The sequence below is a fragment of the Hemibagrus wyckioides genome, linkage group LG06, assembly GCF_019097595.1.
Source record: "Hemibagrus wyckioides isolate EC202008001 linkage group LG06, SWU_Hwy_1.0, whole genome shotgun sequence".
NCBI lineage: Eukaryota > Metazoa > Chordata > Actinopteri > Siluriformes > Bagridae > Hemibagrus > Hemibagrus wyckioides.
The window spans coordinates 20,782,235-20,796,463 of NC_080715.1; the positions used below are offsets into that span (position 1 = coordinate 20,782,235).

The 14,229-nt window shown below is 40.2% G+C and overlaps 1 protein-coding gene across 31 annotated transcripts in view; it reads right to left on the minus strand.

The window, feature by feature from the left end:
- clasp1a (cytoplasmic linker associated protein 1a) overlaps positions 1-13,598 on the minus strand; it is a 54,892-nt gene extending 41,294 nt beyond the window's left edge. For all 31 annotated transcript variants that reach the window (XM_058391308.1, XM_058391300.1, XM_058391306.1 and 28 more), the window contains exons 1-2: positions 13,476-13,598; positions 8,709-9,285 (exon numbers count right to left, since the gene is read on the minus strand). In XM_058391308.1, coding sequence (XP_058247291.1) covers positions 8,709-8,903 — 195 coding nt within the window. In that variant the 5' untranslated portion in view covers positions 8,904-9,285; positions 13,476-13,598. The remainder of the gene's footprint in view (positions 1-8,708; positions 9,286-13,475) is intronic.
- Positions 13,599-14,229: the final 631 nt, after the last annotated feature.

Below are 14,229 nucleotides of genomic sequence, written 5' to 3' on the forward strand. Positions count from 1 at the left end.
TGATGGTTAGACGACTGGATCAGAACATCTCCAAAACTGCAGCTCTTGTGGGGTGTTCCCGGTCTGCAGTGGTCAGTATCTATCAAAAGTGGTCCAAGGAAGGAACAGTGCTGACCCAGCGATTGGGTCATGGGCGGCCAAGGCTCATTGATGCATGTGGGGAGTGAAGGCTGGACCGTGTGATCCGATCCAACAGGCGCACTACTGTTGATCAGATTGCTGAAGAAGTTAATGCTGGTTCTGATAGAAAGGTGTTAGAATACACAGTGCATGATGGGTCAGAGCTGTTTTGACAGCAAAAGGGGGGCCAGCACAATATTAGGCAGGTGGTCATAATGTTATGCCTGGTTGGCATACAGTGTGCTTGAAATGGTTGCGCATTCAAAAGTGTTCTTATAAAATCAATGTCTGCAGAAGTTCAAATAAAGAGCTCCCAGGAGTCAGTTAATCAAGGTCAAGGTAATCATAACTTAATAGATTCTGACAAGTGTTTGGGAGGCTGCTTCGCCCAAATGACACACGAATTAACGAATCCTGACATGACTAAACTACTTCATACAAGAAATGACACCTCATCACTTTTCCTCTCTGTGTTGCAGCTGAGGACTGGCTGACAGGAAAGCTCGACATTTGCATCTATGTAATGTTTTATTTTTCGTGAGTGATGTGCCTGCTGTGGTTCTGCTAGATAGAGTAGCACTGGATTTTATGCACAACCTTCCTTAAAATGGGAAAATATATTTTAGAGTTATAAATAAGGGCAACCTGGATTGAGAGTTGTGTCCCGGGCAAAATTGCGTTCCTGTGTGTTATGAGTCTCTCCACTAGCTGTATTAAAGTTTGACATTTTTATGGTAAGAAGTAAAAATACACTGCAGCATCACGGTATCATGGTATTGGGTAACAATTAAATACAAGCATGTGATGAGATTTAACAGGAAAAGGTATTATGGGAATTTAATCGCTTGAACATGCATTTCAATTATTATACAACACTGTGTGAATGATTTCTTTAACCTTCAAACACTCTCACATCCTTATTTTTTATGGGTAGGGCTGTTCAAGTACAAAAATTTACCCAGGTCTTTAAATATTACTGAAGCATTAAAGAAACGGAAATAAAAAAAAGACCCCCTATAATCCCCCTAAATCCCCTGGAGTGTTTCAACAGTTCCTTTTTCTAACATTTGTACTTATTAGATTTTATTGGCAGCACTCAGATTTGAGCTCACAAATTTGCAACCAGTAGCCCTGAGCCTTAACTGCAAGCACGTTCAACACCAATATAGAGCACTGAAGCGACGATGAGGAAAAAATGGCATAAAGGCAAGTGCACACCCACATCGAAGTTATTCAAAATACTCCCATGCAATCAGTGTGATCTGTTTATATAATCAATGTGAGATTACCATCACATCAGAGTTAAGTCTGGGTTTTGATATCTGTTCCTGGACTGCTGTGTTGGAATTCTCTAATGTTTTTGCCTCCATCATTACATGCCTGAAGCAGGAATCCCTACAATATTAGAACCATTTGAAAGATGGTCTTCAGCATTCCACTTTGTCCTGAGCAACACTGGCATGAACAATTGTAGACCTCTACACTAAGCTCCTTTATCGAACATATAACACCATATAAGCAGCATTTTGAAAAGATTTGTTTACTCCAAATATTTTAGAGGAAGCAAGTATTAGCCACTGGTAGTGGACATACAACAGTGCAGGTCTATACTATATTGCCAAAAGTTTTGGGACACCCCACCAAATCATTGAATTCAGGTGTTGTTTTTCAGGGGTTGGGCTTGGCCCCTTAGTTCCAGTCAAAGGAACTCTTAATGCTTCAGAATACCAAGACATTTTGGACAATTTCATGCTCCCAACTTTGTGGGAAGAGTTTGGGGATGACCCCTTCCTATTCCAACATGACTGCACACCAGTGCACAAAGCAAGGTCCATAAAGACATGGTTGAGGGAGTTTGGTGTGACCTCAACCTGATACTACATTTTTGGGATGAATTATAGTGGAGACTGCGAGCCAGACCTTCTCGTCCACCATCAGTGCCTGACCTCACAAATGCGCTTCAAGTGGAATGGTCAAAAATTCCCCTAAAAATACACTATTAACCTTGTGGAAAACCTTCCCAATAGAGTTACAGCTGTTATAGCTGTGCAGTCATATTGGAGTAGGAAGAGGTCAACCCCAAACTGTTCCCACAAAGTTGTGAGCATGAAATTGTCCAAAATGTCTTGGTATGCTGAAGCATTAAGATTTTTTTTCCCCCACTGGAACTAAGGGGCCAAGCCCAACCCCTGAATTAAACTATTTGGAGTGGTGTCCCAAAACATTTGGCAATATAGTGAAGCTATTGGTAACTGAAAAGGTAGCTTGTTCCCAACATATTTTATTGCAGGCCATCCATATGGGAGACAAGACACGCACCAGTTCAAGTTAATTGCTGAAACAAAATGGGAAGCCCACATTACCACTCCTAAGCATTTCATAATATTGGCCTTCTGTCCATAAATAAGTTACAATAATGGTTACATAAAAGTTCACAATGTAGATGGGCAATAAGATTCATGACACACAAAGATGAAATCTCTCATTTCCCCAGGTGTTAACTCAACCACCATAACCACCTAACTGTCCAAACACAGTCAGTTATCTGGCATTTTAAAGGCACTTTAACATAAAGCTACAAGCAGTAGTTTATAGCAGTTAAGTCATGAGTTACATCCCAAGAGCTTCAGGACTGGGGGCCTTTCAAACATAAGATGGCTTATGGGAGCAAGCAAGACTTCATTAACAGCAGCTGTATAATGGGGAGCATTGACAGAACACAATAGCAGAACAGAGCAAGCAGGAGAGTAGGAGAAAAAAAAAAGGAGTGAGCACAAATGGAGATAAGCTTGTGTATAAACCACCCAGTGTTGCTCTACTCTCACCCTCAGATGCTCTGCCCATGGGTGACCACATGTCTGATATGTTTGTACACCATTCTAGCCAAAACCCTTAGAATGCTGAAGGTTGCAAATTAAATGGCTATGCAAAAGAGAATACCAATACAAGAAAACAATAATACAGCTTATCAGTTCAAAAAATCTGAACAAGTTCAACATACATTTGCATGGTATCAATGAACAGGCCCACTTCCAAACCTACAGGCTTTCAATCGAGGAAATTTGCATATCAAATTTCTCTTTATTCTAATAATCTGCTCTAATCAATAATTGGCAAATATAGAAAACAATAAGCTTTGGCTTAGAGGCTAATTACTTCAGAGACAAAAACTATAACATTAAAATTCAATTATATACAAAAACTAATGAAACTGTGCTCTTGCATACTTGAGCATATGTGCAGGAAAAAACACTGTATACACTGATCAGCTATAACATTATGACCACCTGCCTATTAAGTTGGTCTCCCTTTTGCTGCCAAAACAGCCCTGACCCATCAAGGCATGGACTCCACTAGATCCCTGAAGGTGTGCTGTGGTATCTGGCACCAGCAGATCCTTTAAGTCCTTTAAACTTGTTGGATTACAAATTTATAAAATGTTAAATCTAGGTTCAAACATAATAGTATATAAACTGAAAAAGTTATGCACATTGGGTTTTACATTTTGAGTAAAGATGATGACATTCTAAGAAGATCAAGTCTAGCAGCCCAGGTGCCTGAAGACATAAACCTTTTGTCTTTATGTACTTCCTGACCACCGGGCAGGGTCTCAAGTTAAATGTGAATGCTAATCTCAATGCCAGGCTGTGCCTTTGTCTCTATGATAATGTGAAGGTCTGGGCGATACGGTCAGGCTGATTGGATTAGCACCTATGCATTTGAATGACACTGTTATGCTGATGAGATCAGGGCTGGGGAAATTCCGTTACCGGGCTGATTCCTGCATTTGCATGCTGTGTTTAGATCAGGGGTAGGCAAGTTCGGTCCTAGAGAACCGAAGCCCTGCAGATTTCAGCTCCAACCCTAATCAAACATACCTGAACAAGCTAATCAAGGTCTTCAGGATTACTAAGGCTACAGGCAATCTAACCCCCTGGTTTAGATTGTCTCCACCTCTATGTATCCCTCCCCCTTGAAAAGTATAAATTCTACAGTGCTGAGCTATAGTCAGACTTAGATGACTACAGCGATGCACAGTAAGTCCACAACAAAGAGTAACTTCTGCTTGAAAGATATCCCAATATCTCCTGGTCTCTGCTTCGACAAGGAAAACGTTTCCAACAAACTTAAAGGATACTTTTGATAGATACTGACCACTGCAGACCAGGAACATCCCACAAGAGCTGCAGTTTTGGAGATGTTCTGATCCAGTTGTCTAGCCATCACAATTTGTCCCTTGTCAAACTCGTTCAAATCCTTACGCTTGCCCATTTTTCCTGTTTCTAACACATCAACTTTGAGGACAAAATGTTCACTTGCTGCCTAATATATCCCACCCACTAACAGGTGCCATGATGAGGAGATCATCAGTCTTATTCACTTCACCTGTCAGTGGTCTTAATGTTATGCCTTATCGGTGTATGGTCAAACATTTGTGGACATCTGACAATCACACCCATAAGGTGGACGCACACAAATGTACAGGATGCCTTTGTGTATTATAGCACTACAATTTCCCTTTTCTGAAGCCCCAAACATATTCCTGGACACCATCTATGCAATGCAAAATTAGGTCAATAGGTCAAGGCAGATATGGACACTTTTCTTTTTTTTTTACTATTTTTTTCCTGTTATTTAAAATACCTGATTACATGGACTCTTATAGATATCCTTGTGACAAATTCTGCACTCCTTGAAAACCGGTCCACCTGCAATCAAACCCGATGTGTCATCAAAGGTGACATGGCTGAACAAGCACTGCCCTGTGCTATTAACATCATATTCTATAAACACCCTATACCTCTTAAGGTAAGAATACACTGATCATGAGCAGATACAGTAATATAGATCTCTACACAAAACAACCTGACATTCGAGTTCAGACAGCACTCTGTTTATTCTTCACAGGAGCTGGTGGGATGCGGACAATCAGATACTGTATATAACATCATTTTCTGGGATTAAATTCTTACATTAGCCACTATTTTATAAGCTTTACAAGTGTCTGTCATTTTAGACAATGTTAGAGACATAATTCACCTCATGACAAAAGGTATCTAGTGCCTTTGGCAGGAACAAGAAGTACGGAGAGACAGAGTAAGTACAACATGTTTAGGTGTAACGGAAACAATCAAGTCACAACTAGTTGTTGTTTATTTTTGCTATGAACATAAATCATGCATCTGTGCATGAGCAGATGAGTTACACCTCCTTTGATTTTTTTTCCCCCCAGGTTTACTCCAATATTTGTAGTGTACAAGATAATTAGGAGGTGTATTCTGTCTAGACACACACACACACACACCCCTGCAATAAGCCGCTGTTTCTTTAACTGGTATCTGTGCCATTATAAAAGTTTATAAGCCTTTCTGTTAAATGATTGTTGATGACATTAAATACATTCACTTTGTTTTTGAGTTGGTCTTTTCAATTCGGAGTAAACATGCTGTGAAAAATGAGCGTTAGATCATTTCAACATCATTATTTTATCTACACTTCAGGTTCTGCAAAATTAATTAAAAACAAATACAGAGTTCACGTTTCACCGGCACTCTTCTGTGGGCTACTACATTTTCCTTTGTGATTTTTAGACTGCTAGAAGCTGGGAAATAATGAGGATTTTAATGAAACAATCAAACCAAGCAAATACTCCTTAGCTGTGGTAAGTAACAAGCTACACTTCTGTGTACTGGCCACTTTTTAAAGCATACTTTAACCTGTAGCTTCAACCTTTCTGTGCATCTTCTCAGCAGGACTGGTCCGGTCAGAAAAGGCTACTTTGAGTCAGAACCACATGAACGTGCGGCCATTCTGTGATTAAACATGCCACAGCGACTACCCTCTCAAAATATGAAAACTGTATTTATTTGTTTACTTTCAGTTATGATTACAGCTAACGTATACAATTATTACAACCAAGTACATCACAAACTTTGTTCCATATTGTGTGCTCATAAATTAAACTAATCATAGTTGTGTCCCTTAGGTTAAATTCTAATTTTATTTGTCACACACACACACACAACCTCACACAGTGCAGCGTGTAGTGAAACGATTCTTACGACTAGACTTTACTTAAACCAGAAATGTGCTAACTTTATTTCGGCTAATAATATTTAATGCACTGCTGCTTTGAAAATAAATGCTTTAGAGAAACTATCATAAGACAGAACAGACAGCTGTCCTGTCCAAGTGCCAATGATGGCAGGAAGTGCAGAAAAAGTCGTAGCACCCTGGACGCAGCACAACAAATGTTTTCTGCTTAATCTGCTTATAATGCGTTTACTGTCATATTTACTTATATTTATTTACACTCTCACATGTCATAATCTTACCATCATGCGCCCCATGAGGAATTAGCAGAGGTTTATCTTGCCTCATCTTATCTTAAATGCAGAATATCCTGATTCTTGGGCAGTGTTGTGTTCTTCTTTGCCATACAAACAGTTATGGTATACTTGAGATGGTGGACGTATCTGATGCTTCAGACACAAATCTGAGTCTTCACAATTAGAGAGATAATTATATGTCTATAATTAGGAAAAGTAACATGTAATGCTCAGGTCTGCTTGTTTTCCAGCAAATTATTGAACAAGATATTTGGCAGCTTCTGAACCTGACTTGCTTGCTATTTAATCACGGTGATTAATTTAGCAGTGATTTCTGCCCAACATCCATCTTCACCATCCGACATTAAAGAGCAATCCAAGAACAGACTGAAGGACAATGTATACACTATACTGTGCCGGCGCTTATAGACAACATGTTTGGTTAATTATGCCTCACAAAGATAAAAAAGCTCACCATCTATGAATTCCAGTCTAATGAATACTTTATGTGTGTGCCAAAAAAACAGACTCAGCTGATCACAAGCCCTTCACCCATCCCTAAGCCCTCTAACCACTAACTGTTTGTGGCTCTTATGTCAGTGTTCTGGTCTAAATATGATCGGAAAAGTTGGATAACCTTAAAAAGCAAAAGCATCACCCCCCCCCCCCCCCCCCCCCCCACCATACTGCTCTCAGTATATTTAGCTTAATGACAGAACCATAATAAAAAAACAGCATGACAAATTTATTTTATTTATTATTATACCAGAAAAGAGTGCTAAATAAATAAATAAACAAACAAACAAACTAATAAATAATGAGCAGTCCCTCACTGCTATAGCCTGGTCCACATTCTGAAAACTCAAGGGGAATGATTTCATGATTGCTTTCTAAACAGGAAAATAATGCTCTATGGGAGCATTGAATAAATATGACGTTATTGTATGCAACTTCTAAATATACAATTTTTTTTAGATAAAACCTGTGTAAACATTCAAAGGGATTATGCAGCTCATCCTAAGCACACAGCTTAGATTGTTTCTCCTGTGGACCTTTCATGCACTGACCATTTTCATTTTCATGCATTGATCATTACACCCACAGTATTGACCCGGAATGACATTGAATGAGAAACCCATAGCACACTGTCAAACAGGAGCACATAATATATCTGTACAAGCATGATATACTCATTAACTGTAAACTCTGACCTTGCAGCAAAATGCTTTTTAACCCTGTAATTGATTTAAACAAATGAATGCTGGCGTTTCTTAAACCTGCTAGAAACACTGAAAATGATGCACTCAAAACAAGACTATCACGATTTGTAAAATATCAGGCAAAACCCAGCTTTTAAACCGTGTCACTTTTAAAGGCACAGTTTGTCAGGTGAAAAAATAGATTTGCATAAAGAGATGCTGGAATTTAGCCAAGACTCAGACAAGCCGTACTGGTAACACCACAACTGCTGGGACCAGGCAAATAAAAATAACAAACAGGAACGTTCTTCCGAAACTCGCCATTTTAGCACGAGGCATTTCCCTTCACTAAATCTGGCTTTAGTTAGAGAATACCTAAAAATGTGTACAGTCCTTGATTTGTCTTTTCAGCAACAGCAGATTCACCAGTTTATAATGTTTTTCAAATGATTCCCAGCATGATACACGGTTTTAAAAGCTGCAATTAAATCTTTACTTTGGTTTTTTATATCCAGTGTACTTTTATAACTTGCAGGTTCTTCTGGCTGCCTGGAGTATCACTATGAATTGCTAGCAAAGCAGGTGAAAACTTTCATGTTTGTAAGAGCAGCTCAGTGCGGGCCTCCGTCATAATCACCTTTGGCGTCAGGATCGGCAAAATTTGTGTAATTAAACTAATCAACCACATAAAATCTGTTCAACCTTTCAAATCAACATAAGCATTAAATTATATCCATTACTACTACAGAATCACAGAGACATTCCCAGAAGTATTACTCCCCGTGATGCACACTACACACAGAAATAAAATTTAACATTTTGGTACTTTCTGCCTGTCAGCATTAATTATTACAAAGTCACAGCGACCTGGGTGCACTTGAAAGATCGCATCTTATCTACACATTTTGTCCTAGCCGAATAAATGACAGAGACACTGCCAAAACTTGGGACTGACAGTACTGCCAATTACAGGAAACCCTTACAGTCATGCAGCCTATTAATCAAACCCATTCTGTAATCATTACTCACTTTACAAAAGAAAAACGAACTGAGGTTTTACCTTGAAGTTGCTGGAGTTGACCCAGGAGGACGCAAGGCCATCCACCATCTTGTCCAAGGCAGTTTGGTCCTGCTCCAGGTCATGAGACTTTTCCTTATCAGTGATGTAGTCAATGAGCTCCTGACCAACCTGCAGCCTCCGGCCCACATCCTTCTGTAGCACTTGTGCCAGACAGTACTCCATATCGGGCTCCATGGCCTATGCTGCTCAACCACCACCTCAAAGGCAGTGGGAGGGAAAAACTGAGAGAGACCTTTAGCGTTCTTGCGTGACCCAAATTTAAAAAAATAAAAACAAGGGTTAATGTATTAATATCCTGTCTTATGGCAAATCCTGTTTGCACGTCAGGGCAGCAAAAGGCTGAGCCTCGAGGATGTAGGCCTGGGAATGGCAACAATGCACCATATGTGCCTCGACAACAGCTGATGTGGTTTGTGAGCTCTCCTTTCCTTCCAAGCCAAAAGGCTACCAACAGCAAACTCTCCAAGAGTGGCTGCAGCATGGAGTGTAGCAACTAGTGCCCGAGAGGAAGGCTTCTGTGGAACATTGCTTCATAATCCCACTAACGGTGAACTACCTAGGGTAAAGATAACAAAACAGAACATAAAAACAAGTTAGTCAGTACGCTTGCAATCAAACACCAGCGGATCCATGCCTAAGGGTTTGTTAGTGGATTTCAGTAGGTACTACATGTGATTAGACACGTTTGAGAGACAAACATTTGGCCGGGAAACATCTAACGAAGGGGGGTGCTGCAACTGCCATACCCTAGCTCCATGACAAAGCAGAAAAATATGAACCAGATGCCCGTTAGAGCTGAACTAGGATCAAACTCTCCACATGTAACCAATTAGATGACCCAAATACATCACAAAGGCAGGTGGAGAAACACCTACAAACACCAAGCTCTTTTCAGTAACACTAGCAAAGCTAAACATGAAACTCTACAGAGAGCTATAATTCCTTAAAGAAGTGGAAATGAAAGATGATCATTTTCCAGTAACAGTGTTTTATTTCTCTTATACCACAGCTATTTACCAATGATTGCAATTGTATATTTCATAAAGAATGACAAGTCATTTTTTTCACTGCAGAGCTATTTTTTTTTTATTGCTTTTCAGTTATTCTCGGCTATAATCTCTTTCTCTCTCGATATAAAGAGGGGGGAAAATGCAGCTTGTTACAGAGAAGTCCTCTATCCTGAACAATTTCCCATAGCAGAAAACTCAATGCTACAGCTTTGCCTCTGACACAAATCAACACTGGAGATTCCTTCCATCAACATTAAATCAATGTCTCACCACATCAAACTTTCAGACTGTGGCATGTGTAAATGTTTCACCACATCCAGGACTAGACGCTTATCTTTTTAATCTGTTTATAAGTCATCTTAGAATAAGCACATCAACCATACAAGTCCCTGTGAATGAGTTACTACAAAATAACAACATATTAAAACGAGCAGAGATTTGTGAATATGTTATACATAATCGGTCATTTGATTACAAAGACGTATGAGGCTTTATGTTAGGCAGATGACATTATATCCAGTGGCTGGATGAATACACCACGGACAAGCTGTTAACCCAGTGACACCTGCTAGCTATTTTGTTTTGTAAAACACTGTGACTGCGTCAAACCTATGAACATGTTTTCTGTTTGTTCTGCTAAATCAGTCATCGTAGACAATTTTGTGAACCGGACAGAAATGACTGTCAAAGCAGCATCTATAGAGTCTTCTTTGATTAAACTCACAACTTTTACAATAAGCACTATGCTAATACTGGGTAGGGCATCCCTTTGCTCTCAAAACAGCCTTAATTCTTCATAGCATGAGTTCCACATATCCCAGAATTCCTGCAGATTTTTCAGGTGCACTTTCTTTCTTTAAATCTCAGTTCTACCACATCCCAAATATCTTCCCGGAAACTGGGAATGCCACTGAATGACAGTCATTTTAAGATAACTTTTGTTTTGTGACATGGTGCATGATCATGCTGGATGTAGCCATTGGAAAATTGGACCATGAAGGGATGCCCATGCTCAACAACAACAATACTCAAATAGGATGGTGCATTCAAGTGATTGATTGGTAATAACAGGCTCAAAATGTGCCAAGAAAACATTCCCAACACCATTAGACTGATAAAAGGCAGGCTGGATCCATGGATTTATGCTGTTGGCAGTATATTCTGACCCAACCATCTGTGTATCTCAACAGAAATCGACAATCATTTTTCCTTACTTCAACTGTCCAGTTTTGGTGAGTCTGTGCTCACTGAAGCCCCAGTTTTCTGTTCTTGACTGACAGAAGTGGAATCTGACCTGGTCATCAACTGTTGTACTACAACTGGAAGTTTGTGTGTTGTACATTCTGAGATGCTTTTTTGCTCACCACAATTGTATAAAAGGTCTTCAATATATACTGCTGGTCTATACCTGCATTTATGTATTATGCTACTGCTGCTGCTACATGATTGGCTGATTAGATAATTGCATCAATGAGTGCCTAATAAATTACTTGGTGAGGGTATAACATTAACAGTCAATCCTGTGATGCCTGCAGGTCAGTGGCAAGGTAAGATTTCAATGTCTGAGACAACTGGCTGCAGTTTTATACATATATTTTTGATAGCTAAACAACAAGTCTCTGATTATACAAAGCAGAACAGATTTCTCTGACACAATGTTAAACTCACTATTCAAACACACAGTGTTAACTAATAGTTAAATTCCTACCTAGACTCTTCAAACATCTGTTAGTGACCCCGAAAAGCTGTAGTACGGTATTGTAGCTGTAATACCGGATTTTGTACATAATCACACGATGTGTAAATCGTTTAAAAGTCCACCTGTAACTGGATTGAGAGTCCGGACTCGATTCTGTATGATGATGTACACCAATCAGGCATAACATTATGACATTATATTATCTCATCATCATGACACCTGTTAGTGGGTGGGATATATTAGGCAGCTAGTGAACATTTTGTCTTCAAAGTTGATGTGTTAGAAGCAGGAAAAATGGGCAAGCGTAAGAAATTGCAGCTCTTGTGGGGTGTTCCCGGTCCGCAGTGGTCAGTATCTATCAAAAGTGGTCCACGGAAGGAACAGTGGTGACCCGGCGACAGGGTCATGGGTGGCCAAGGCTCACTGCTGCACGTGGGGAGCGAAGGCTGGCCCGTGTGGTCCGATCCAACAGACAAGCTACTATTGCTCAGACTGGTGAATGCTGGTTCTGATAGAAAGGTGTCAGAATACACAGTGCATGATGGGTAAGGGCTGTTTTGGCAGCAAAAGGGAGACCAACACAAGATTAAGCGTGTGGTCACAATGTTATGCCTGGTTGTTGTATTTCCATTTGAAACAGGAAGTCAAAGTGACAGCAAGCTGAAGCGTTAGACTGATATCCCCAACAACCAGGGGCATTCAAAATATGTCACACTCCCATCAAATCTAAACAAACTTCTTAGAACAATAGTGAAGAACTCAACAAAAGTATTTTTCCCCCCAAAACTTGAAGAACTTCTTAACACTAAACCTGTCGACTTGAACGATGACAGCAACCTAGATTGGCAGCATTGCTGAGCGATCGTACATGTCTGAAAAGGTGTCTACTATCACTGGTGTTGGAGAGGTGCACGCTGATCACCGGGAAGATTCTGAATAGCAATATCACTTTCTCCTACTAAAGAAGGAGACTAGGGCTAGAGCTGAATTCGGACAGATTAAGCATTTTTGATTCATCTGAGGTAACAAAACACTTGACAAACAAACTACATCAAGTTTGTAAAATACTCGGACCAACTTACACAAATACCACCTTCGTTCACAATGAATAAACTCTAATCATTAAATATTCTCAACCAAGGGATGACCAGAAAGGGGGATTGTGTGAAGGAAGACACATTGCCAAAAACTAAAGAACCACAATCTGCTCTGGTGGTAGAGAAGGACACGCCCCTCTCTAAAGGGCATTAATTGGGCGAACACAAATTAGTCCAGGGCGAGTCATCACAAACATTTTAATTATTTTCTTGGAAGTAACAAACTCTTAAATGGAAACAAGAACATGTCTGCATGCTTGTTTTCGTTTTCTACATATACCATGATACTCTGACACTAAGAAACGGGGACAAAAAGGCCAACTTGAATACCAAGCATCTACCTGACTGTTTTTCAGGTACACTCTACCCCAGCATAGTGAGCAAACTGTAGCAGGCAGCTAAGCTAGCTGCTTAACACCACCAGAAATAACAAAAGCGACAGATCGTGCCAACTAGCTTCGATTACATTTACCTCATTAAAAACGGAGAGTAACTAAACACGCTCACTTGCAAGACGTTGCGAATATTTCTGACTAAATAAGCTGACAGTTTCATCTCTGTTTGGTGTCAGGATGCGCCTTGTCATCGCCCTGTTAGCGTTAGCTATGGTGCTAAGTGCTACTCTTCTGGCCGCGAAGAAGGGTATATAAAACACACAGACTAATTAAAAAAAATGCTGAGCGAATTAAACAATATCAAGCGGCAGAGCTATTTCTGAAGCAGATAATTCGAACACAGTCATATACAGAAATAAATGCCTGCATCTTAGGTTTTCATTGATTTTTTTCCCCCGAAAAGCTGGCTAACCTGACACTAACGTTAGCCCACTACAATCCCGCACAAAGCAGCACGCGATCTACAGGTCAATGGAGAAAAAATACATTACACAATGAGAGGTCCGAGTTACAGTACGGTCCAAAATAATGACTTGGAGACTCACCATGATAATTAACCGGTAATTAAGAGGGGAAGAGAGCCGTTTCGGACACTGAGGGAATAGAGCAGCAGCGAGGTGTGTGTGTGTGTGTAGCCAGAGCTGCCCTGCTGTGAGGGACAATGACGGAGCCGCTGTGCGCATGCGCGAACTATCACCGCTTTACAGTGTTGTTGTGACCGAGCAATTTTCTACTCCATTCGCACACCAATGTCTCTGATAATATAATGAGAATAGACCTTATAATGTGGAGGAAGACCATGTCGTGTGTTAAACTAATTAATACATGATAATGTTTAAAACATTTAAAAATGTTCATCAACACCTTTACCTTTTGTACAATACCACAAACACGAGCGCATATGGTTTTAGAAATTTATTTTCCAGAGCATGATGGTCAGTCGGAGTCTGTCTCTTCCTAAATGTAATGTAGCTCCCGCTCAAAACTGGACAAACAACACACGCACTACTTACACTATATTGCTAAAAGTTTTCAGACACCCCTCCAAATCATTGAATTCAGGTGTTGGACTTGGCCCCTTTGTTCCAGTGAAAGGAACTGGATGAGGGAGTTTGGAGTGGAGGAACTTGACTGGCCTGTATTAGTCCTGACCTCAACCTGATAGAACACATTTGGTAATGAATTAAACTCCTAAACCTTGTGGAAAGCCTTCCCCAGAAGAGTTGAAGCTGTTCTAGCTGCAAAGGGCGGGCCAACTCCATATTACATTCATGTGGATATAAAGGCAGAAGTCCCAGT